Here is a 24595-nt window from a genome sequence, read left to right as displayed (position 1 = left end):
CTCGGGGCCAGGCCGGACTCTCACTCACCCCGGCCCCGCGCTTCCCCTGTGTCTCCCGGGCCTCCCTCCAGCGCTTGCGGAGGGGGGAGGAAGGGTGAGCCGGGGGAAGAGGCGGGGATTCGGGGAGGGAGCCAATCGGGGGAGGAGGGGGCGGAGTCGGGGCGGGGGGGGAGGGGTGCGAGTACTTCCGGGCTCTAGGCTCCGGGGCATTTCCTTGTTTGTCCGGTTGTCCCGACCGCATGTCGGTCGGGACGCGGGACAAACAAGGAAATATCGGGACGGTCCCGATAAAATCGGGACGTCTGGTCACCCTACCAATACCATCAAATTGCATTCACACTACCCCAAATTCGACCTGGCGATGTCGATTTCAGCACTAAACCCCTTGTCAGGGAGGAGTACAGAAATCAATTTTAAGAGCCCTTTAAGTCAACAAAAATGGCTTCGTTGTGTGGACGGGTGCAGGGTTAAATCGATCTAATGCTGCTAAAGTCGACCTAAACTTGTAGTGTAGACCAGAGCTAAGTAACTAGACTGTGCTAAGGCGTTATGATGGGACAGATTGGGGGATACCTGCGGGGCTCTGATCTCATTCCGCTGGCTCCAGGGGAGTGTCTATAGCATGCCTCAAAAATGTTCATGTTAATGTCACTGCTGCTAGGAGATCTGCTCATGTGTGTGCAGCACTGCAGCTTTCGATATGTCTGTCGTCTGGGCACAGTGGGACCTCCCCAGTGCACATAGTCTGTGGGACAGACCTCCCCCCCCCCTTTGAAATGGGCACTCTCTCCTTCTCCTGATTACTTCCAGATACACATTCATGTAGCTTGGCTTGCTCTGTTTTACAGGGTTTATTCCCTACCAAAATGCCCAGTTTGGACCATGCTATCCAACACCAGCCACTGAATCAAGAGCCCCACTGCTAATGCTCCTGCCAGCAAAGGTACAACAGTCGTGGGTGGACACGGACACTGGTGACTCCACGCAACTACGTGAGCAGAGAAAATATATCCCCTGCCATCCTGGCATTAGACTGGCATGTGGGCATGGATGGAAGAGTTCGTCCTCCCCTACTGGCATGCAACTGGCATCTGGGCAGGAGGAGAGGAAGGGACCCTGCTATCCTGACATTGCACTGGCATGTGGGCAGCAAAAGAATCATGGACCCTGCCATCCTGATGTGGCACTGGCTTGTGGGCAGGGATGGAGAAGCTCTCCCTGCCTCCGTGGAAACAAACAGGTATGTGGGCGTGGATGGGCGAGAGCTCTGTGCCACACGTCTCCTGCAGAGATAGGCCGCGTGGAGAAGGTTCGCTCTGTTACACTCTGTGGCTCTACACAGGGAGTGATCTGGGTCAAGCTGGCTTTGTGCTGGCATGGAGAAGTCCCTACCATTCTGGTACTCTCCAGGCCTGTGAGCATGTGGGGATTTTGAGAGTTCCCTGCCAGACCTACAGCACACAGTTGTGTAGACACGGTGGGAGTTCTCTCTACCCAGGTATGTGGACACAAAGAGAGTTCTCTCTGCTGTCCTTACACTGTTCAGGTATGTGAGCAAGGAAAGGGGTATGCTGCTGCCCAGAGATGTGCGGGGATGGATGGTGATGAGTTCACTCTGCCACACTGCAAACGTACATGAGCATGGGCGAGATCTCCCTGCTATTCTGGCATTACCAAGAACTTCCTACAGGCCTGGAAGAGGGAGAATCTGGAATGGCACTGCCCTGGTATGTGGGCAAGGAGGAGAGTTCTGTGCCTCACTACTACTATCCAGTGCATAGATTCATAGATCTTAATGCTGGAATGGTGACATCCTGCATGACACAGAGCGCAGAACCTCCCCCAGTGATTCCTGCATCAAGCTCAACAACTTCTGGTTGTGCTAGAGCAGATCTTTTTGAAAAAACATCCAATCTTGATTTAGAAATGGTCCGTGATGGAGAATCCACCATGACCCTTGGTGAGTTGATCCAACGGTTAATTACCCTCACTGTGAAAAATGTCGGCCTTATTTCTGTTCTATATAAGTGCATTCACCATGTTCATCGCTGTAGAACCTGGGGGAGGAGGGGGCAGATCCACAGGTGTATTTAGGCACCGCCCACCTGGTCAGGATTCTCAGCTGAGAGCCCGCTCCTGGCGTTAGGCACCTAAGCCAGGTCAGTTCTTGCTTACAAAGCATGGAAGAGTCCCCATTACAGCCAATGGGTCAGGGTGTTCACCTTGAAGGTGGCAGACCTGGGTTCAAATCCCTAGTCTGTCTAATTTGGAGCAGGGATCTGAACCCAGGTCTGCCACCTCCCTGGGGAGTGTCCTAACCACCAAGCTATTGCATACTCAGGAGGGCGCTCTCGCTCACTCTCTCCTGGTGAAGCTGTTCCATTTTTTATAACTAAATCTTCATGGGAGCCGGGACCGGAATTCAAGGGTCCACGCACTTTACAGCTTAGTGCTTAGGGCATGCACCTGGGGAGTCATTTTTACTCTCTCTCCGTCCCAACGAATATTTAATCACTCTATTTAGTTTAGCCAAGAGAAGGCTAAGAAGTGACTTGATCATTTAGGGGAAGGTTTCTGGCCTGTGTTAGACAAGAGCTCAGACTACATCATCATACTGAAATCTATGAATCTATGCCAAGGGCGCCGGAACGGGGCGGGATCCGGGCCCCATCACTTTTAAAAGTGCCTCAGGGGGAACAGGTGGAGTGAGAGTGGGGTCTAGGAGGAGGGGAGAGGCCTTGAGGGAGGAGTGGGGTGAGGCCCACAGTCCAGGCACTGGTGGCCCCCCTGCTTCTAGGAAGCTTCTGGTGCTCCTGATTTATGCACAATGATTTAGGCCCGGTGGGAAGGGGCCATGGGGGACGGGTTTCAGTAGTATGCTGGCACTCTCCAGGTTCGTACATGGCCATAAGGAAACCTTCGTGCTTTGCTACCACTGACCAGAGTGGAATTTTCGGATACCAGCAGTATGTAGGTGCATGAGCAGGAGGGGAACTCCTGAACAGAACTACTATGTGGGTACGAAGGAGGAGTTTTCCATGCCTGGATTTTGGTTTTTGAACCATTTCCTGTTTCTCTGTTTTGTTTTTGTTTTTTTTGTCTTTTTATTCCTTTTTTGAAAAGAAGTCTCTCTACTCTCACCCCAATGGAGCTAATCGGACCAGCCATGGGAGCAAAGAGAAACAGAGTAATGTATTAAAGTGCAGCTCCATTCTTATTACTGGCAAGGACACCGTCTGAGTCAGCAGATTGCTTTGCAGTGGGTACGTCTACACAGCAACAATGCCCCCCCCCCCCCCCGTAGCAGTGACTCTTGGAGCTGTGAGTCAGCTGACAGCCTCCCAGGGCTCATGCTAGGGGGCTAAAAGTAGCCGTGTAGGTGTTCAGGCTTGGGCTGAAGCCTGGGCTCTGAGATTCTCTCCTCTCACCAGGTCTCAGAGTCTGGACGTCTATTTTTAGCCCTGTAGCATGAGCCCAAGTTAATTGACCAGGGGGGAGGGGGACGGTTGCTGTGTCGATGTACCCTCTGTGTGTCTAATCATATCTGCTGATTTTAGTGACAGAACCAAGATTTTACTATTTTTTATTCCTTTTAACCCTGTAGCACCAACCCAGCTATGGGAGAGTGTGCTGCAGTCTGTTCCTTGCTATGGGTGAAAAGGATTCCTTACCAGGTTATAATCAGTCATGCTTGTGCAAATCCATTGAAGGCAGAGATTAGGTGATTTTCCCCAAGCAAGTCAGTAGCAGTGTTGGATGCAGATCCAAGGAGTCCTGCATCCTTGTCCCTTGCTCTAAGCACTAGTTTATAGGACCGATTTTCAAAAGATTTTGGCACTTAACAGCTCCCATTATTCTCAGCTGAACCCTTGAAAATTTGCCATGGCTAGCCAGCTGATCTGCCATATCAGTGACTGCACAAGAGTTTCTCAGATTAGTCCCAGGTGTTAAAGTGCAGTAAAGGGATAAAAACAGGCAGGAGATGTGATCTGTGGGCTCTGGCAATGCTGGGGACATAAGAGACCCAAGAGAGGAAGAAGATTTCATTGGCGCTTGTTTTACTTTGGTTTTCAGCCTGTTAGGATTGAGGGAGTGCCTTTGGATGCAGTGACTGAGACAGTGGATCTAAGCAGATACAATCAGCTCCCACAGCTGGATGTCCCAAACCTGATCCAACGGAAAGCCATTTCAGGTAGGAGAGAACAAGACCTACAGGACTAGCCCAAGCAGTTCCTCAACCATTTCACTGCAAAATGAACCTTCTCCTCATCCTCTTTTCCCTCTGAAAATCTTAGAAATTTGCCAGTGGCTTCCACTCCATTGCAAAGAGGTGTATCATTATCCACATTTCACAGATGGAGAAACCAAGACACAGGGGCTGGATGAGTGGTGCAAGGCCAGCTGGGTTAAACAGATCTATGGATGCCTGATTTGGTTTAGCAACTCCTCATTGGTTGAGTTTTGATTACAATCCAAATTCCTTTTTTCCCCAATCACAAAGGCCCAAATTCAGAAAGTTACTTAGGTGCCTATCTGTCCCTTCAGGCACCTACGTTCAACATTTAAGTGCCAATGACATTCTCAAACCAGCTGCTCACCTGCTGCCTATGCTGTAGTTAACTAAGTTTTCATGGTGGGCATATGCAGAACCCCTAAGTCCAGACACCACCCCAGAGCTAATGAGCTATTCAAAGCTCTTGCCCTGATGGCCCTGAAGCAGGGTGCTCAAACTGCCCCATCTCACTGGTGGGGCCCTATCTGGGAGGTGTGCACACCTAAGACCTGATACCAGCACAAAAGACAGCCCTCGGAGCATGCATTTTTGTGTGTGTGTGCACCCATCCAGGTAATTAAGGAATTCACCTGGGATAATCATAGAATCATAGAATATCAGGGTTGGAAGAGACTTCAGGAGGTCATCTAGTCCAATCACCTGCTCAAAGCAGGACCAACACCAACTAAATCATCCCAGCCAGGGCTTTGTCAAGCCTGACCTTAAAAACCTCTTAGGATGGAGATTCCACCACCTCCCTAGATAACCCATTCCACTGCTTCACCACCCTCCTAATGAAATAGTGTTTCCTAATATCCAACTCAGACCTCCCCCACTGCAACTTGAGACCATTGCTCCTTATTCTGTCATCTGCCACCACTGAGAACAGCTGAGCTCCATCCTCTTTGGAGCCCCCCTTCAGGGAGGTTTAAGGGAGACCCAACTTCAAATCCCTGCTCTGTCTCCCACATCCCTAGTGAATACCATAGCTATTGGTTCTCCTGGGATAGGCTTCTTTGAATGTCTCCTGTTGAAATAAGAAGAACAGGAGTACTTGTGGCACCTTAGAGACTAACAAATTTATTAGAGCATAAGCTTTCGTGGACTACAGCCCACTTCTTCGGATGCATATAGAATGGAACATATAATGAGGAGATATATATACACACATACAGAGAGCATAAACAGGTGGGAGTTGTCTTACCAACTCTGAGAGGCCAATTAATTAAGAGAAAAAAAAAACTTGAAGTGATAATCAAGCTAGCCGAGTACAGCGTGATAAGAAGTGTGAGAGTACTTACAAGGGGAGATAGAGTCAACGTTTGTAATGGCTCAGCCATTCCCAGTCCTTATTCAAACCGGAGTTGATTGTGTCTAGTTTGCATATCAATTCTAGCTCTGCAGTCTCTCTTTGGAGTCTGTTTTTGAAGTTTTTCTGTTGTAATATAGCCACCCGCAGGTCTGTCACTGAATGACCAGACAGGTTAAAGTGTTCTCCCACTGGTTTTTGAGTATTTTGATTCCTGATGTCAGATTTGTGTCCATTAATTCTTTTGCGTAGAGACTGTCCGGTTTGGCCAATGTACATGGCAGAGGGGCATTGCTGGCACATGATGGCATATATCACATTGGTAGATGTGCAGGTGAACGAGCCCCTGATGGTGTGGCTGATGTGATTAGGTCCTATGATGATGTCACTTGAATAGATATGTGGACAGAGTTGGCATCGGGGTTTGTTACAAGGATAGGTTCCTGGGTTAGTGGTTTTGTTCAGTGATGTGTGGTTGCTGGTGAGTATTTGCTTTAGGTTGGGGGGTTGTCTGTAAGCGAGGACAGGTCTGTCTCCCAAGATCTGTGAGAGTAAAGGATCATCTTTCAGGATAGGTTGTAGATCTCTGATGATGCGCTGGAGAGGTTTTAGTTGGGGGCTGAAGGTGACAGCTAGTGGTGTTCTGTTATTTTCTTTGTTGGGCCTGTCTTGTAGGAGGTGACTTCTGGGTACTCGTCTGGCTCTGTCAATCTGTTTTTTCACTTCAGCAGGTGGGTATTGTAGTTTTAAGAATGCTTGATAGAGATCTTGTAGGTGCTTGTCTCTATCCGAGGGATTGGAGCAAATGTTCCATTCTATATGCATCCGAAGAAGTGGGCTGTAGTCCACGAAAGCTTATGCTCTAATAAATTTGTTAGTCTCTAAAGTGCCACAAGTACTCCTGTTCTTCTTTTTGCGGATACAGACTAACACGGCTGTTACTCTGAATCCTGTTGAAACAGTTATTAAATATAATCCCTGGCTAAGACAGACTGACTCTATAAGCTGGTGATCAGGGTACTAGCTGGGATGTGGGAGATCCAGGCTGACGTCCCTGCTCCAATTAATAGCTAATTACTTATACCAAGTGGGATAGATTCCCACCCTGGAGCACCCAACAGTGTGCTGGTTGGAGCACCCACCTGGCAGGTGGGCTGAAGTCCCTGTTCCAAATCAGAAAGAGCCAGGATTTGAATACAAGCCTTCCATGCTCTGGATGAGTGCCCTGGCCACTAGGCTGTTGGGTCATCTGTCTCACACACTTGGGTTTCAGTTAGAAAACTCAGGGTTTCAGCCGCTGTGAGGGCATGGGCTGACTGAGTGGTGGACCTCGCTTTGGTGCCTCACTCCAGGAGAGAGAGTTCACAGCTGAAGATCCTGAGCAGAAGGAGGGATCTGTCTCTGGTCCGTCAGTCAGGCACCTAAAGTCTACGTCAATGGGGGGAGTTAAGCACCTAATTACCATCGAAGATCTGGATCTAAGCTCCATCCCTTTCCTCTGCATTTCACGCCTGGCTAGCTTTGGCAGCTCCCTTCCCAGTTTGCTGTCTTCTGAGGATCCTTCCCGTAGGTGCCTAATTGTCCCCAGGCATCATATGAAGAGCCTGGGCCCTAAGGTTGGGGATGTGAATTCCAGTGGGTGGCCAGGCACCTAGGGGTTAGGGGTTGCAACACCCAAGTTTGGAGCTGATCCCAAAAGTCCAGTTGCAAGTATAAGGGTGAGGTCAGAAGATTCCTGTTTTAGTCGGTCTCTAATTCAGAGGGGAAAGGTTAACCCAGTTTTAATTTTTGTCTTTAAGAAGGATATCGCCATCAGAGTTGATACATTCAAAGTACAATACATAAAATGTGGTAAATCACTCAGTGCAATTCTCCGCCTGTGCCACGCCAGCAGAGCAGATGATCACAATGGTCCCTTCTGGCCTTAAAATCGGTGGATCTATGAATCCACCTCTGACTATGTCTCCTTCCTTTTCTCTAGCCCAGGTTGAACAGAATCTCAGCACTCACTGCACAATGAACAACAGTTACTTACATGTTACCGGAGGTCTTTGAGTGGCCTCTGCATATGCCCACTCAAGGGATGCGTCGGCTGGTGCAGCTCTGAAGACGGACTCTTACATAGCAGTGCCCACTGGAGCACTCACACGTCCCCTCTTGCTCCCCCCCTCACTGTTCCTGAATGTTCTGAGAGTGAGGCTATAAAAGGGCCCCCGGCACTCTGTCCGTCTCAGTCCTTCCATCACCACCTCCTCAGGTCCACGTTGTAAGTAGGCCTCTGAGGAAGAGGGGAAGGTGGTTGAGGGAGAGTGAATTTGCAGAGTCCATCTCAAAGAACTCTGGTTACAAGTAAACGGCCTCCACATATTCCCATGCATGGGATAGATTGCCAAACAGTAGTCCGGCTAAGGAAGGTAGGACGAGGAGTCTTAATTAAGAAAAGATTGAATGACTGCTCTGCCAAATTGAATAGTAGAGCTGAACCCTAGGTCCAGAGAGCAGTGTTTTTTTTAAATGTGTCTGAAGCTCTGTTTGACGGCTTTCTGAATTTCTGTAATTGGTATGTGTCTTAGGCATGCCATTGAATCCACCTTGGCTTTGGTAGGGTGGGACCTTATCCCCTGATGGAGATGGACAGCAGTTAAATGTAGGCCTCTTCTACATAGTGCTTAGGCCATCTGGGTAATGGTTGGAAAGACATGGTCTGCTCTTTTTTGTTGTCAGAGTACAAGATAAAGACATTTAGAGAATGCCTGAATTCTTTAGTCCTGTCTAAATAATAAGTTAAAGCTCCTTTTACATCTAACATATGGCATTTACCTTGCCTCGTGTGAACGAGGTTCAGGAAAAAACAGAGGTAAAATGTATTGATTGACTGATGTGAAAATTCGTGTCTACCTTTGGGAGAAACTGCTTTGTCCTTACAAAAAATTGTAAAGTAGAGTTCTGTTCTGAGTACATCTATTTTGCTTACTCTTCTTGCAGATGTAACTGCACCCAAGAATGCTATTTTAATCGATAAATAGAATAAAGAACATTTTCCCATTGGCTCATATAGATGCTTCATTAGCTGTGTGAGAACCAAATTAAAATCCCATGAAGGTGTAGGACTTTTAACAGAAGGGTAGATATTGTTGAGACTTCTTGGAATTTTTTTTTTTTTTTTTACTTTCATGGGCAAACACTGATCTTTTGTCAGCGGTGGAATAGAGGCTGATATGGCTGAGAAATGAACCTTAACAAGAATAGTGAGAGGTCTCCGAGTTTAAGCTGCAGCAAATACTCCAATATGGATTGGACAGATGTTTGCCCAAAGCATTAATCTTTTCCATTTTAAACTGTATCACTTCTGAGATGAGGTTTTTTTTCCTAGAATGAACTAAAACTTTTGAACATCCATTGAACAAAGTAGTTCCAGGTGGGTTAAAGTCCTATTTGCCCAAGCAGTGAGGTGAAGGGAGACCGGGTCTGAATGCTAAGCTCCACTGTGTTGCTGAGTCCGTAGATCTGGGGAGACAAGGAGTCATTGATAGCTCCCTGCTGAGAGGTGAAGCAGGTCAGGGAACCACTGATGTCTGGCTCATGCTGGTGTAATTTAAATCATTTTGGTCTTGTCCTGCTTTTCCATCCTTATGACCTTCCGTATGAGTGGAAAAGAAGGAAACGTATAAAGAGGCCTTTGGCTCCAGGCTGTGAGGAATGCAGCCAAGATGGAATGACTGTACCACCCTATTTTCAAGCACAATTTTCAGCATTCGCCTTCTGTTTAGCTATGAAAAGGTCCATGCCTGGATGGCCCCACCAGGCGAGGATCACTTTTGGTACCAATGTTTTCAGTGACCCATTCATGAGTGTCCATAATTTTCCGCTTAATTGGTCTGCTAGGTTGTTGTCTTTCCCTGCTAGATGCAAGGCCATTGGATACATATCGAGGAGAATGTGCCACTCCCACAGAGCTATTCCCTCCCTGCGCAGTTTTGTGCCAAGGGCACCTTCCTGTTTGTTTATGTAAATCACTGCTGTGGTGTTGTCCTTGACAATATGGACATCTCTCTGCTGGCAATGAGGTAGAAATGTTTTAAATGCCCAATTAATTGCTGTCAGAGGTTGATAGTTACTTCCTGTATGGGAGATTCCAATCCTCCATGCTGTCATACTGTTGCAGTGAGCTTTCCAGCCCATGCAGACTCTGTCTGTGGTAATTGGTATAGCTGGAGCTACACTTCTGAGGATGCTGGGAGGTTAAAACCAACAATTTGGAGACAGTAGCATCTTCTCTGGAATGGGAAACTTTTGATCCATGCTGCCTGTACATGGTAATCAGGTCCTTGCCGGCCAGTGTTTCAGGGTTCTCATTTTGAGGCGATGTAAATTTCTGAAGATATAATCCCCATCAATCTGAGGAAGATTGTGATTCTTTGCAAGGTGAGAGGTGCAGAGTGTCTACTGCTGATTGGATTCATAGATTCCAAGGCCAGAAGGGACCATTATGATCACCTAGTCTGATCTCCTGTATGACGCAGGCCAGAGACCTGTCGCAAAATAATCCCTACAGCAGAGCTTTTAGAAAAACATCCAATCTTGATTTAAAAATGGTCAGTGATGGAGAATCACCACATCCCTTGGTAAATTGTTCCAATGATTAATTACTCTCACTTCAATTTAAACTGGAAATAAGGTGTGCCTTTTTATCTAGCTTCAATTTCCAGCCATTGGATTGTGTTCTACCTTCCTCTGCTAAATCCAAGAGCCCATTGTCAAATTTTTGTTCCCCGTGTAGGTATTTTAAACTGTGACCGAGTCACCCCTTAGCCTTCTCTTTGGTAAACTAAATAGATGGAGCTTTTTGAGTATGTCACTATAAGGCCTGTTTTCTAATCCTTTAATCATTCTCATGGCTCTTCTCTGAATGCTCTGTCATTTATCAACATCCTTCTTGAATTGTGGACACCAGAATGGGACATAGGATTCCAGAAGTGGTTGCACCAGTGCCAAATACAGATGTAAAATAGGTTTCAGAGTAGCAGCCGTGTTAGTCTGTATCCGCAAAAAGAAGAACGGAGTACTTGTGGCACCTTTGTTAGTCTCTAAGGTGCCACAAGTACTCCTGTTCTTCTTTTTGCAGATGTAAAATAGTATCTCTACTCCTACTTGAGAGTCCCCTGTTTATGCCTCCAAGTGTTCCATTAGCCCTTTTGGCCACAGTGTCACCTTAGGAGCTCATGTTCAGTTGTTTATCTACCCCATCCCCAAATCTTTTTCAGTCACTGATTTCCAGGACAGGGTTCCCCATCCCCATTGTGGGGAGGGATAGCTCAGTGCTTTGAGCATTGGCCTGCTTAAACCCAGGGTTGTGAGCTCAATCCTTGAGAGGGGCCAGTTAGAGATCTGGGGCAAAAATCTGTCTGGGGATTGGTCCTGCTTTGAGCAGGGGGTTGGACTAGATGACCTTCTGAGGTCCCTTCCAACCCTGAGATTCTATGATCCCTCATTTCTTTGTTCCTAGATGTAAGACCTTACATTTAGCCATATTAAAACAAAACACACATTATTGGCTTGCAGCCAGATCACTCTGAATCAGAGACCTGTCCTCTTCATTATTTACCAGTCACCCAATTTTTGTGTCATCTGCACACTTTATCAGTGAGGAATTTATGGTTTCTTCTAGGTCATTGATAAAAATTTTAAATAGCATAGGGCCAAAATCTGATCCCGTCAGGACCCCATTAAAAACATATCTTTCTGATGATGATTCCTCATTTACAATTACATGTTTAGATCTATCAGTTAGCCAGTTTTTAATCTATTTAATGTGTGCTATACATACATCATACATTTTATATTTGTCTAATTTTGTAATCAAAATGTCATGCTGTATCAAGTCAAATGCCTTACAGAAGTCTAAGTACATTACATCAACACTATTACCTTTATCAGCCAAACTTGTCATCTCATCAAAAAAAGATATCGAGATAGTTTGACAGGATCTATTTTCACTAATCCATGATAAGTAGCATTAATTATATTACCCGCCTTTAACTCTTTTTATTGACCAAGTCCTATATCATCCACTCCGTTATCTTGCCTGGGATCAATGTCAGACCAACAGGCCTATAATTACCTGTGTCATCTCATGCATCTTTTTAATTTATTAGCACAAAATTCACTTTCTTCTGCTCTTCTGGATTTTTCCTGTTGTTCCAAAACGTATTGAAAATCAACATTAACAGACCAACAAGTTTCTGAGCCAGCTTTTTTTAAACTCTTGGATGTATGTTATCCAGACCTGCTGGTTTTTAAAATATCCAACTTTAGTAGCTTCTCTTTAACATCCTCCTCAGATACTAGAGGAATGGAAACAGCGTTATCATATGATCTGGTTACATCATCTGTTGTTTTTTCTCAAATACAGAACAGAAATATTTATTGAACACGTCTGCCTTTTCTGCATTATTATTGATAATTCTACCATTTCCAACTAGTAGTGGACCAATATCATTTTTAGGATTCTTTTTGTTCCTAATATACTTGAAAAACTCCTTAATTTCTTTAACTCTGTTGGCCGTAGATTTCTTCTTGTGTCCCTTTGTTTCCTTTATCAATTTTCTACAATTCATGGCTTCTGATTTATATTTATTACTATCAAATTCCTCTTTCTTCCACTTGTTATATATTATTTTTTATAGCTGCCTTCACATCCTCTCTAAACCAGCATGGTTTTTTAACCAGCACAACCTTCTTCCTCAATTGTGGGACAGTGGCTTTGGGGGCATCTAGCAAAGTCTTAAACAATTCCTAATTATCATTCCACATTTTTCTGATTAAATTCTTCCTCTCAGCTGATATGGCTCATAATTGTTTTTAATTTTTTTTTCTTGCCCATTATAAAGAAGCGTATAAGGAGCCACTCATCCTGTTCCCTTGTGTGATTAGGTGGTCTGTAGCAGACCCCATCTTGTGCTTTATCTGTTAGGATATTGATCCATAAACAGTCAAGATAATTTTCTTCCAAGTTATCCATGACTCAGAAACAGGAAATGCTACTTCTGAAGAGTGCCACTCTCCCTCCCCTTTTGCACACTTGATCTTTCCAAAATAGGTTAGAACCATTGAATTTAACATTCCAATAGTGTGACTCATCCCACCAGGGTTTCGTAATACTAAGTAGATCGAATTTATGCTTATAAATGAGGAATTCCAGTGCCTTTTGTTTCTTAGACCAATGCTAGGAGCCTGGATATCGGCCATTAAAGAATTTCTTCTCTTCATATCCTTTGGTTCCTTGATTAATTTTGTTCCCAATATCTTGATTTTGTGCTGCTGAGTGCTTATATCTTCCCTCTTTTTCCCTTTCCCTTTTGTTATTAGCGTAACGTGCACCTGACTACTCTAGCCAGCCTATCTCTGGGGTGATGGGTCACCCTTCTACTGAGGTGGAAACCATCCCAACTATACAGCCCCTTCTCCTCATAGCAGGTGGGCCGATGTGCCACGAAACCAAAATGCTCCACCCTACACCACTTACCAGTAGTTCACTTTCAGAATCTTCTGCATTCTGTCCTTTACTCATGGGACAGAAAGGATCTAAAGAGAAGATGGCTTAGATTTCCATGCTTCCAAGTTTCCTGATATCATCTACTATCTGTGAGATATGCTGTGATGCAGTGTCATTAGTGCTACTTTGAACCATCACCAGTGGATCTTTTCCCATCGACTTCAAAAGCCTCTCAAACCTTAGTGTGACATCTCGTGCCTAGCCCTGGGAATGCAGCACATTGTCCTGTTGTCCGCCTGTCCCTTGTAGAATATTCTTTTGATTCTTCTGAGTATTGAATCCACAAGAAGGATCATCTGTCTTCCTTGGGTGGTTGGAGAACTCTTTGTGGACAACCTTGATTTTCTTACAGGTTGGGCCGAGCTGCCATCCACAGGTGTGTCCCGTGCATCTCTCCATTCCCTTGGACCTGCTGGATTCTGAAAATTATCTTCCACAGTTTCCCCATTGAAGACCCGGCATTGTTTTGAAACTTGGAGTTGTGTGGAATTCTTCCTGGTTCTATTCTCTCTGGTGGCAACAGCCTGGCCATTCTTGTCTATCTCTAGCATATATGACTCCTTATATTGGGGTGAGGGGGCACGTGACCACCATACATGTTTCCCCTGCCCAGTGATCCCCCACCCTGCACCCAGCCTGGGGCTGCAGCACTATCCTTGCCCCACGTTACCTGCAGGGGGGGGGAGGGACTCTGTCCTTATCTCCCTGCGTCTTCCCCCCTGTATCTCCCTCCCTGCACATTCAGCCACTGTCCTGACAGCCGGGCGGAGAGCAGGATAGAGCTGGTTCTGCCTGAGAGCCTGGCTCGGAGTCAGTGGCGGCCCACTCCCTGCCCAGGCTCGACTGCCGGGGTCAGGGGCCAAGCATGCCAGGATGGGGGGAGGGCTCCAGTTAGCTTGGCCCCGGTCAGTCTGGAGGGAGTTTCTAGTGGAGTTCCTCAGAGATCGGTGTTGGGACCAATCTTATTTAACATTTTTATTAATGACCTTGGCACAAAGAGTAGGACTGTGCTAATAAAATAAGTGGATGACCCAAAGTTGGGAGGTATTGCTAATATGTGGGAGGACCAGAATACCATACAAGAAGTTCTGGATGACCTTGAAAACTGGAGTAATAGAAATGGGATGAAATTTAATAGTGCAAAGTGCAAGGTCATGCACTTAGGGACTAACACCAAGAAATGTTGCTATAAGCTGGGGGCTTATCAGTTGGAAGCAACAGAAAAGAAGAAAGACCAGGTTGTACTGGTTGATCACAGGATGACTATGACTTGCCAGTGTGATGTGGCTGTGAAAAAGGCTAATGCATCTGGCAAGGTATTTCCAGTAAAGATAGGGAAGTGGTTATTGCCATTAGAAAAGGCACTGGTGAGACCTCATCTGGAATAGTGTGTGCAATTCTGGTCTCCCATGTTTAATAAATATGAATTCAAACTGGAGCAGGTGCAGAGAAGGGCTACTAGGATGATCCAAGGAATGGAAAACCTACTGTAACATGGCATGCATTCACTGCCGCGGCACCTCCTGCTGGTTACCTCGGGAATTAGCTCATCCCAGCCTTGGAGCACCTTCTGCTGGCCGGTGTCTCCCTACTGATACCTACTTCCTAGTCAGTCTCCACCACTGTACTTCAGGCCCTGCGTCCCTCATCGGCCCGTGGTGCCCCTTTTCCTGGGTATTGCCCCCCAGCAGTACCCCCACACGCAGGGTCCTCCCCTCCCCAGGGAACCCCAATCCCCTAAGCCCACCTCACCTCACTGACCCACTGCCAGTCTTCATCTAGCCCCTTCCCTGCAAACTGCAGTCTGACGTGGCCAATCATCATCGGATTGGACCTGTTGCCTTTTCCTTCCCTGGCTGCCCCCCCACAGCCCTAATACCTCTTCCCGCCCTGACAGCCAGGCCTCTGCCTCGAGGCTTGCCAAGCTGGAGCTCCCCCAGCTCCTCCTGCCCTTCCCCAGCACTGCGCTGTACAAGGTACCCTTTGCTCTTTCAGGCAGCCAGGTCCATCTCTCGCCAAGGCTGGAGAGAGACTGACTACCTTCTGGCCCTGCAGCCCTTTTATAGGGCCCAGCCTGGCCCTGACTAGCTGCCTCCCAGCCTTTTCCTGATTGGCTCTCAGCCTCAGCCCTCTCCAAGGGCTGGATTTTAACCCTTTCTGAGCCAGAGTGGGGTGACCGCCCCACTACACCTACCTTTTGAGAGGTGATGCAAAGAGCTTGGCTTGTTTAGCCTGAGGGGAGATATGATTGCTCTCTATAAATATATCAGAGGGATAAATATCAGGGAGGGGGAAGAATTATTTAAGTTAAGGGGCAATGCTGACAAGAACAAATGCATATAAACTGGCCATCAAGAAGTTCAGGCTTGAAATTAGATGAAGGTTTCTAACCATCCAAGCCGTGAAGTTCTGGAACAGCCTCTCAAGGGGAGCAATGGGGGCAAAAAACCTAACTGGCTGCAAGACTGAGCTTGACATGTTTATGGAGGGGATGGTACGATGAGCCTGCCTACAATGGCAGATAGCCGATCTGCGACTGCTAGTAGCAAATGTCTCTAACAGCTGGTGATGGGACACTAAGTGGGGAGGGCTCTGAGTTATTACAAAGAATTCTTCCCCAAGTGTGTGGCTGCTGGATCTTGCCCACATACTCAGAGTTTAACTGATCGCCATATTTAGGGTCACGAAGGAATTTCCCCCCGGGTCAGATTGGCAGAGACTGTGGGGGCGTTTTTTGTCTCTCTTTGCAGCACTGGGGCACTTGTAGATTTAAACTAGTGTAAATGGTGGATTCTCTGTAATTTGAAGTCTTTAAATCACGATTTGAGGACTCCAGTAAATCATCCCGAGATTATGGGTCTATTATAGGAGTTGGTGGGCAAGGTTCTGTGGCCTGCAACGTGTAGGAGGTCAGACTAGACAATCATGATGGTCCCTTCTGGCCTTAACGTCTATGAGTAGCAGTGCCCTGACGAATCCAGGCCTCTAATAAGTGCTAATGTTACACCTTGAGAACAATGCTTGCTTTCTGGAAATTTTAGTTTATTAAATCAAGTTTTATGAGGTCTACCACTCAGTGACCCTACAGGCAAAATCTCTTTCAAGCATATTCTGTAATGTTCATGTTCTTAAAGTGAGAGCTTCTATTCAAACTACCTACATTAAATGGAACAATAAATCAAATATTAATACATACAAATTCAATTCTAAATATAGTGTTCTGGAAAATAAAACCATTTCATGAAGTACAATCATTCCAAGGTCCTCACAATAATTTAAGTATTGGGGATAGCTGTCTTAGTCTGTATCCACAAAAACAACAAGGAGTCCGGCGGTACCTTAAAGACTAACAGATTTATTTGGACATACGCTTTCATGGGTAAAAAACCTCACTTCTGAAGAAGTGAGTTTTTTTTAACCCATGAAAGTGTATGCCCAAATAAATGTTAGTCTTTAAGGTGCCACCGGACTCACAATTTAAGACGGTCTCATATCCGTATACATTCCACCAGCATTAGCAGGGATTAAACCATCACATTCAGATTCACATCATAGAGAATTGTCACTTCAGCTATAGGAGTAACTAGCATCAGTGCTACCTTGCTATCCTCAGTGTGGACCAGGCCACAAAGGGAGGCATAACACACGCTTTGCCAAGGGGATCGACAACGATTTATAAGACAGCAGTTCAGTGTTGGGCATCATGACTCCTGGGTTTTATTCCTGGGTCTGGGAAGAGACTGATCATGCAGTTAGACACAGCAGAGACAACCACACAGTTTGGCACATTCCTTCTGAAAGACAGTATGGCAACATGGATGAGACTTAGGTCTATCTGACCAAGGTTCTGTTTTCAGCTGTGCCTGGAGTGACTGTTACCTAATCCATGAAACATGTGAATGAGAGTTGCCTCCCCTCAGGCAGGGGTATGAGGCCTTCGTTCATAAAAAGGGTCGCAAAGTGCACACACACAAGTTATTTGCTTCTCTGCTCCCTCCCTGAGATGTTACAGACCTATGATGAGATGCATGGCACTTGGAAAGGCTGAGCCAGAGGGTTGGTGCCTACTTTACAAGGCCACGTGGGGCTACTGCACCAGAAAGTTATCTCCTCTTAATCCCTTCTGGGGCAGAAAAGAAAGTACAGTCTTATCCGTCTGGAGTGGATGAGGTACATCCCTGGCTGCAATAGCTGAAGGTCTGGGGAGCAGAATTACTTTGCCTCCAAAGGGAGCCTCTGTCTATGGGAGGAGGAGATTCTGAATTCTTTTTTTTTCTTTCCTTGTTTTGCCTTTCCCCCCTTTCTAGCTTCTTTCTTCTCAGATCCTCAGTGAGAAGTTGCTGGAGGGGAAAAGGAACATGAGGAATGAAAGATGGACTTCATGTTTCTTATACTTGGCTATGTATTCCACTACGACATACCATTCACGGGGCTTTTGGTTATGAGGAAACAGTATTTCTGTTCCCATTATATGGAGGTCATATATAGATAAAGAGGCCCCTCCAGCTCCCAGGATTTTCCCTGGGATAATGAAAAAAGCCATGTTTCAAAATGACCAATAGGTGTGAAATATCTGATTTTAAATTTTAATCTAGAGATGGTTTAAAAAAATCTGAATTTGCCAAAAATAGGACTTTAAATATATGTATCTAATTCTCCCAAATGATCCTGCTTGTATATTGTTGAGCCCCAAACAGTGTGTAGTGATGTGTTCTCAAGCAATTAATGTGCTCTCTTCTCTTCACCTAAAGGCTACACTGGATTCGTACCGCGCTTCACCTGGATCATGGGTGTTAACTACCTCAAGGGAGTTAAAGATGCCATGAATGAATTTGACAGAAATCAGGTAAATTATAGCGACATGCATTTTTTCAGCAAACTGATTTAGGCCTTGACCCATCTCTCATTGAGAATCTTTCCTTTGACTGTAACAGGAGCTGGGTGTGGGCTCTTCTCTATTCAGGATAAAGCTCTCCTAGGTAATAGGCTGAAGAAATGTCATTTGCCGTAACTGATTAGAATGAACCGAAAAGCCGTTCCATTTCTGATTTATCAACTAAGCAAAGTGACAATGATACTATATTAGAGAGACAAGGTGAGTAGGATAATATCTTTTATTGGACCAACTTTTCTTGGTGGGACAGAAAACTTGTCTCTCCCACCAAGAGAACTTGGTCCAATAAACGATATTTACATCACCCACCTTGTCCCTTTAATTCCTGGGACTGACACAGCTACAACACAGCATTACAATGCTGCTATATGGCTGCTATGATGTACACCATAAATACCTGGTAATGGGTAGCATGTCAGTAGGATACTGCTAGATCATTTCCTTTTCTTCATTCAGCAACTTCTTATAAGACCCAGGCTCTGTAACAAACAGGCGACAGCCTCCTCAGGGGGCCCTCCTCAGGGTTCCCGCAACCAGGGACAGCCTCGCAGGGATGGGGGGAGAGAACCGTGCAGCTCCCAGCCACCACGGTGGCAGGGGAAACCATGGAGCTGCAGCAGCAAAAGTCACAGACAGCTCACGGCTTCCATGAATTTTTGTTTATTGCCTGTGACCTGTCATGACTTTTACTAAAAATAACCACGACAAAAATCTTAGCCTTATCTATAATTAGATCTTATCAAACCAGTAACAAGCAGCACCCTGGATTATTATATTAGCCGTACCGTCGAGGCACAGATGGTCGCCTTAGGCTCATACCTTGTAAATAACTCATTTCTTTTCTTAGTGAATAAATCCTTAGATAGTTTACAATAGGATTGGCTAGAAGTGTTGTCTTTGGTGTGTAGGGTTACCATATATCAATCCTGCAAAAAGAGGACACTCCACGGGCCCCGGCCCCGCCCCAACCCCGCCCCTTCCCCAAAGTCCCTGCCCCAACTCCGCCTCCAGGGTGACCAGAGCAAAAATAAAAAACGGCGGCAGAGGGAGGCCCGGGAGACGCAGGGGGAGCACAGGGCTGGGGTGAGTGAGTCCGGCCTGGCCCCGAGCGCATGCAGGACTCGGGCGGTACCTGGAGGGAGAGTAGGGGGGTGGCCCGTGGGGCCAGGCAGCGGCTGTTCCTTCTCCCCACCTGGGCAGCCGGACTCGGGAGCAGCCGCTGCTGCAGCTCCTACTGCCGCGGGGGGAGGAAGCGGCCAAGCACGTGGTGCTCGGTGGCTGTGGCTCTGGCGCCCGGGCCCGAACCCCCCGAACCTGGGCCTACTGTGGGGATCCAGCAGCGCACACACTGCGCCCAGCCCCTGCCAGTCGCGTCTGGACTGGCTGCCCAGCTGGTGCAATCCCGCAGGCAGCCCCGGGGTGGAGGCATCGGCAGCCCCGGGACGGAGGCATCGGCACCCCCGTTCGTTCCCCTGCGGGACCCGAGCAGGACGGGGGGTTGGGGCCTGCTGCCCCCATTCTGGGGGCGCCCGCAGGATTGCACCAGCTGGGGCCCCGCAGCAGGCATGGGCTCAGGGGGTTCATGCCCCGGACGCCAGAGCCGCAGCCGCCGAGCGCCACATGCTTGGCCACTTCCCCCCGTGGCAGTGGGAGCTGCAGCAGCGGCTGCTTCCGAGTCCGGCTGCCCAGGTGGGGAGAACGAACAGCTGCCGCCTGACCCCGGAAAGTTGGAGTCCGGGGAGGAGGCGGTCCCCTTACCATGCCTCCCTATTTTCCCGGACATGTCCTGCTTTTTGTAAATTCCTCCCAGACGGGGATTTGAGGACCAAAAAGCTGGACATGTCCAGGAAAATCTGGACACATGGTAACCCTATTGGTGTGAGATCTAGGGTGCAATTGACCTTAGATAAGTGACCAGTCCTTTGGGACTGGGAGTAACCTGAATATTATTGTGCTTTTTGCTGTAAAGGACTACCTATCACAAAGACAACTTGCCTGGGTGGCAAGATAGATAAGTGTACCCAAGGGGACTGTCTGTGACTCCATGTTTAAACTGTCACAGTGCCTGAGGAGTTTATACTTGATACTTGTTTGGTGAAATCTAAATGTAGGCCTCACAGGTAATCTGGGGGGTTGTGCCCTGTTTTGTAACAGCCTGTCCTGAGGTTGGCACTCACGCTCGTGAGCTACTCCAGACAGCCTGACACCTTATACTTGACAAGAATTATGGGCCAGAACCTAAGTTATGGCTGAGAAGTACAGAACATGGCGGGGGGAGCGGGAGGGCAGTGCTGTGTCAAAGATCACCTTTGCACTTCCACAATCCTAAGACTGATCTGTACCAGGCCTTCATAGAGTCCAGGCCAGAAGAGACCCTGTGATCATCTAGCCTGACCTCCTGTATCACACAGGCCAGAAACCTGCCCCAAAATACTTCCTAGAGAACTTTTAGAAAAACTTCTAATCTGGATTTTAAAATTACCTGTGATGGGGCAATTGGTAAACTGTTCCAATGGCTAATTACTCTCTCTGTTAAAATGTATGCCTTATTTCCAAGCTGAATTTGTCTGGCTTCAACATCCAGCCATGGGATCATGTTATACCTTTATCTGCTAGATTGAAGAGCCCATGCTCAAATATTTGTTCCCCGTGTAGGTATCCAAACATATCCAAAAGAGGATACAGCGGTTTTGTGTTTTATCATTTTTCTGTGACTATGGTCTCGAATGAACTCACACAGAAAAATGATAAAAATACAGCAATCAGAACCCTGATTATGGGCACCTGGAGCTGAGACCTACGTAAATATGGTCATGGACGTGTAAATGTATGAAAAAAGGAGAATATAAAACCCGATACCTGAATGTTCACACGTGGGAGCTAGGGAGTGATTGTGTAGGTGGCTGCCCAAAACGTCATCTCTTGTGGTGCACTCCACTGACTGTATCTTCCATCTTTGTTTCTAATGGTCTCCATAAGATTGTAAGCATGTCAACATTGGGGGATGGCTTTAGCTTGTTCCAGTCTCAGGCTGTAACTATGCATGATCCAGGAAGTCGGTTTTTGCTATACTTTTTGTACTCTATCTCATTTCCTATTATTTCAGTTATCCTTTTCTGTACTAACTTAAGCTCATAAAGTCTCTGTGTGTGAGTCACCAATCTCAGACTCAGTAAAAGAACCTGTTATTAGTGACTGGTGTAATCTGCACTTTAAACGTACCATGTGGGACCCACATAGTCAAACACCTTGCAGAATCAGTTACTGCAGAGAAGTAACTGTTCTTTACTAGCCCTCATGGTTGTAAAGAAAAGCTTTAAAAAGTGACCCAAGTGTAAGCAATGCAGTGATGTCTGCCTGAGTCTGCAGAGAGCCTGGAACAATAGCACTAAGGGCGAGGCGTTGCCCCATGCATCTCAGTGTGGTGTTACCTCCACGCACTGCTCTAGAGGGGTTCCCTCAGCATCATCCAGTGGAAAGTTGTTTGTGGCAGAAAGGGAAGGCTGCAGTATGTCTAGCCCTCCCCATCCAAGCAGAGTAACCCCCGCTGCCAGAAAAAATGCTGGGAATCCCCCTCCCTCTCTACAGCTGTGGGGAGGGAGGGAAATGGAAGAAGGGAGCCTCACTGCCTGTCCAGGGAGGATGAGAGCTCCAACCTACCTAAAGAGAATTAGTGGCATACTCTTCCGCAGATGACTACTGTGTTGATGGGGCTTCTGCCCCTGCAGGGTTGGGGTGGGGAAAGCAATGCCATAGCATGGTGCAGTGCCATGGGTCCTGCGAGATGGTGAGCCTGTCGTCTAGTCACTGTAATCCATCTGGGACACGGTGAGCCTGGGGCCATGATTGCCATAGTCCAGCGCTACCATGGTGAGCCACAGGTTCCAGTCGCTGCTGTCCAGCTGTGTCATGGTGAGCCAGTGTCCCGATCACTGCAGTCCAGCTGTGCTATGCTGAGCCTAGTGTCCCAATTGCCCTAGTCCAGCTCCAATCTGACTCTGCTTTAGCATTAGTTTCAATTTTGTTCTGGTTGTACAAATGTGGATTAAAAATTGTATTAATTTGTATTGCAACACTTTCAATTTGAAAATAAAAGCTCCTATTTGTTCTTTCAGTTTATGGTAAGAAACCCAGTGTGGAACTTTGGTAAGAGACTACCACAGACATATTGGCCTAATAATAAAATTTACACCAGCGCTGGACTGATACCTTTCTACACAGGCTTTGTACCAAGTAAGTTTATTCTCTGACCGAACATGAATCACTGAGATTATTTTTATAATTATTCGTATGTGGTGGCCTGAGTCCTGGATCAACCATGCAACACCCATTGTTCTGGGCCTCTACAAACAAAGAGACGGTCCATCCAGTAGAGCTTACAATCTAAATATGACAAGAGACAACAGCTGGATGCAACAAACAGATGGGAGAAGCACAAAGAAACAGTGAGTCAGTTCTGTTCAGCAGGACAGGTCATTGTTACCGCACACCAGCTGCCTAACCACTGTTCAGATTTTGGAGATATCACTGCAAAGGGGAGAGTTTTGAAGGAGGTACTTTCGCGGGAGTTTAAGTATGCTGCTTCCAAGCCTGAGGAGCAGCATGCCAGATAGCACTTGAAAATCTAATAGATAGGTGTCACTGGCAGAGCAGAATCAGGCGCCAACATCTTGACAGTGAATAAGAGACGGGTACTGTGGAGATAGGCCTGTGTAAGTGTAGGGAACTAGGAGAAGAGGATGGAACTAAGGACGGAGTCTTGTGGAACCCACACAGAAGGTTGGAGGCGGGATGAGGAGGCTCTTCCCAAAGAAATGCTGACGGAGCACTTAGAAAGGTAGGAGGAGAACCAGGGTGCACAGTCACAAAAGCCAAGGAAGGACAAGATTTCAAGAAGAGGAGCATGATCATAGAATATCAGGGTTGGAAGGGACCTAGGGTGACCAGATGTCCCGATTTTATAGGGACAGTCCCGATTTGGGGGTCTTTTTCTTATATAGGCTCCTATTACCCCCCACTTGCTGTCTGGTCACCCTAAAGGGACCTCAGGAGGTCATCTAGTCCAACCCCCTGCTCAAAGCAGGAAATGTCAAAGGCCAATCGCCAATGTGAAAGGCAGCTGACAGGTAAAGAAGGATGATAATAGTGTACTGTTTCTGAGCTTGGGCCAGGAAGCGGCCATTGGAGACATGATACTGAAAAATAACTTTGCAAGATAATAGGTTATCTTCTTTAAGGAGATTCTTGTCTTAAGATGTTATTTTTATATCACCAGTAGCAGACTCCATTAGAATAAGCGAGGTTGCAAATAAGTTGATTATGAAAATAGACATTCTGTGGCCCTGCAGTGGGATCCGTGAAGGAACGTATGCATTGCGATGCTGAGTGTCGCCGCGCATAGAAAAATCCCAGGAACAGCACTGATCCACCAAGCTGTTAGGCAGCCAGGCTCCCTATATGATGAAGGAACAAAGATCGGTGCCTTAGATTGTAAGCCACAAAAGGCTTAGCCGGGAGCCACCTAAGCTAGCCAATGGGAGATGCTGATGAGACAGGTGTGTGCTAAACCCTGCCCCTCTCTCGGAGATAGGCACCTAACTCCAGGCTGAAGGCAGGTGCCCATCTCTGCTTAGCAGTCCGTGGCTTAGATGCCTAAGGCATTTCTGGAGGCAACAAGGTAGGTGCCTGCCTCATTCCACATTAAATAACAGGAGAGGAGGTGATTTAGTTGGGGATTGGTCCTGCTTTGAGCAGGGGGTTGGACTAGATGACCTCCTGAGGTCCCTTCCAACCCTGATCTGCTATGATTCTGGGATGCCGTCCACTAACAACTTGTATCCCATTGGTCAGAGCATTCTGCTGGGATGTGGGAGCCAAGGATTCAATTCCCCCCTCCCTGGCAAAGGGAGTGAAAGGCAGTGAACCCATGGTCTCCTACTGTTCAGGAGAGTGCTCTAACCACTGAGCATGGGGATATTCTGACATGGTGCTCCCTCGCTAATGCACTGTGGACAACTAATGAAAGAGTGACTGGAGCCCACCTCGTAGGTGGCTGCCCTAACTACTAGACTACAAAATCATTCTCGGTGTCACACTCTCTCTGGCCCAATGACTGTTCCACCATCGATAAATATTAAAAAAAGTGGCTCTAAGATCTGTCGGCTGCTTGTGATCATGAGGTGCTCATAGCTTGCCTATGGACCCGGACCGCAGTGAGGATGCTCGGTTTTTGGCTTTGTTTCTTTCCTGGGCAATTGTTTTCCTGCCCCAAAGGTGATCTCACATGAATGTCCACCACAGAGTTCTACTCTGCCACCTCTCCTCTTCAATGTCCAAGAAGGCATGGTGTGAAATGCCATAAGTATAGCATCCGACTTCATTTTCCATTTCATCCATCCTTGAAGATGCTATCAAGTGGCTTTCTCATTGTCTAGTTGAAGCTGAGGCATGGATAACAGTGAGTTCTTAGATCCTGCATGAGTCTATTCCACAGCCTTGGACTGGTATCTTAGGGGGGAAAAAACGTTTCCTGCACAAAGGAATTTTTTCCTTCTTGTAGGTAAT

At 46.9% G+C, this 24595-nt stretch overlaps 1 protein-coding gene across 1 annotated transcript in view; it reads left to right on the top strand.

Annotated features, from left to right (window-relative positions):
• The window catches only part of FAM166A (family with sequence similarity 166 member A), a 58739-nt gene that overhangs the window by 26808 nt on the left and 7336 nt on the right, over positions 1-24595 (top strand). The window contains exons 3-6 of the mRNA XM_034752006.1: positions 849-1240; positions 4075-4192; positions 17889-17983; positions 22147-22264. Of these exons, the coding sequence (XP_034607897.1) occupies positions 849-1240; positions 4075-4192; positions 17889-17983; positions 22147-22264 (723 nt within the window). The remainder of the gene's footprint in view (positions 1-848; positions 1241-4074; positions 4193-17888; positions 17984-22146; positions 22265-24595) is intronic.

The sequence above is a fragment of the Trachemys scripta genome, chromosome 17 (genome assembly GCF_013100865.1).
Source record: "Trachemys scripta elegans isolate TJP31775 chromosome 17, CAS_Tse_1.0, whole genome shotgun sequence".
Taxonomy (NCBI): Eukaryota; Metazoa; Chordata; order Testudines; family Emydidae; genus Trachemys; species Trachemys scripta.
This window is presented reverse-complemented; position numbering and strand designations above follow the sequence as displayed.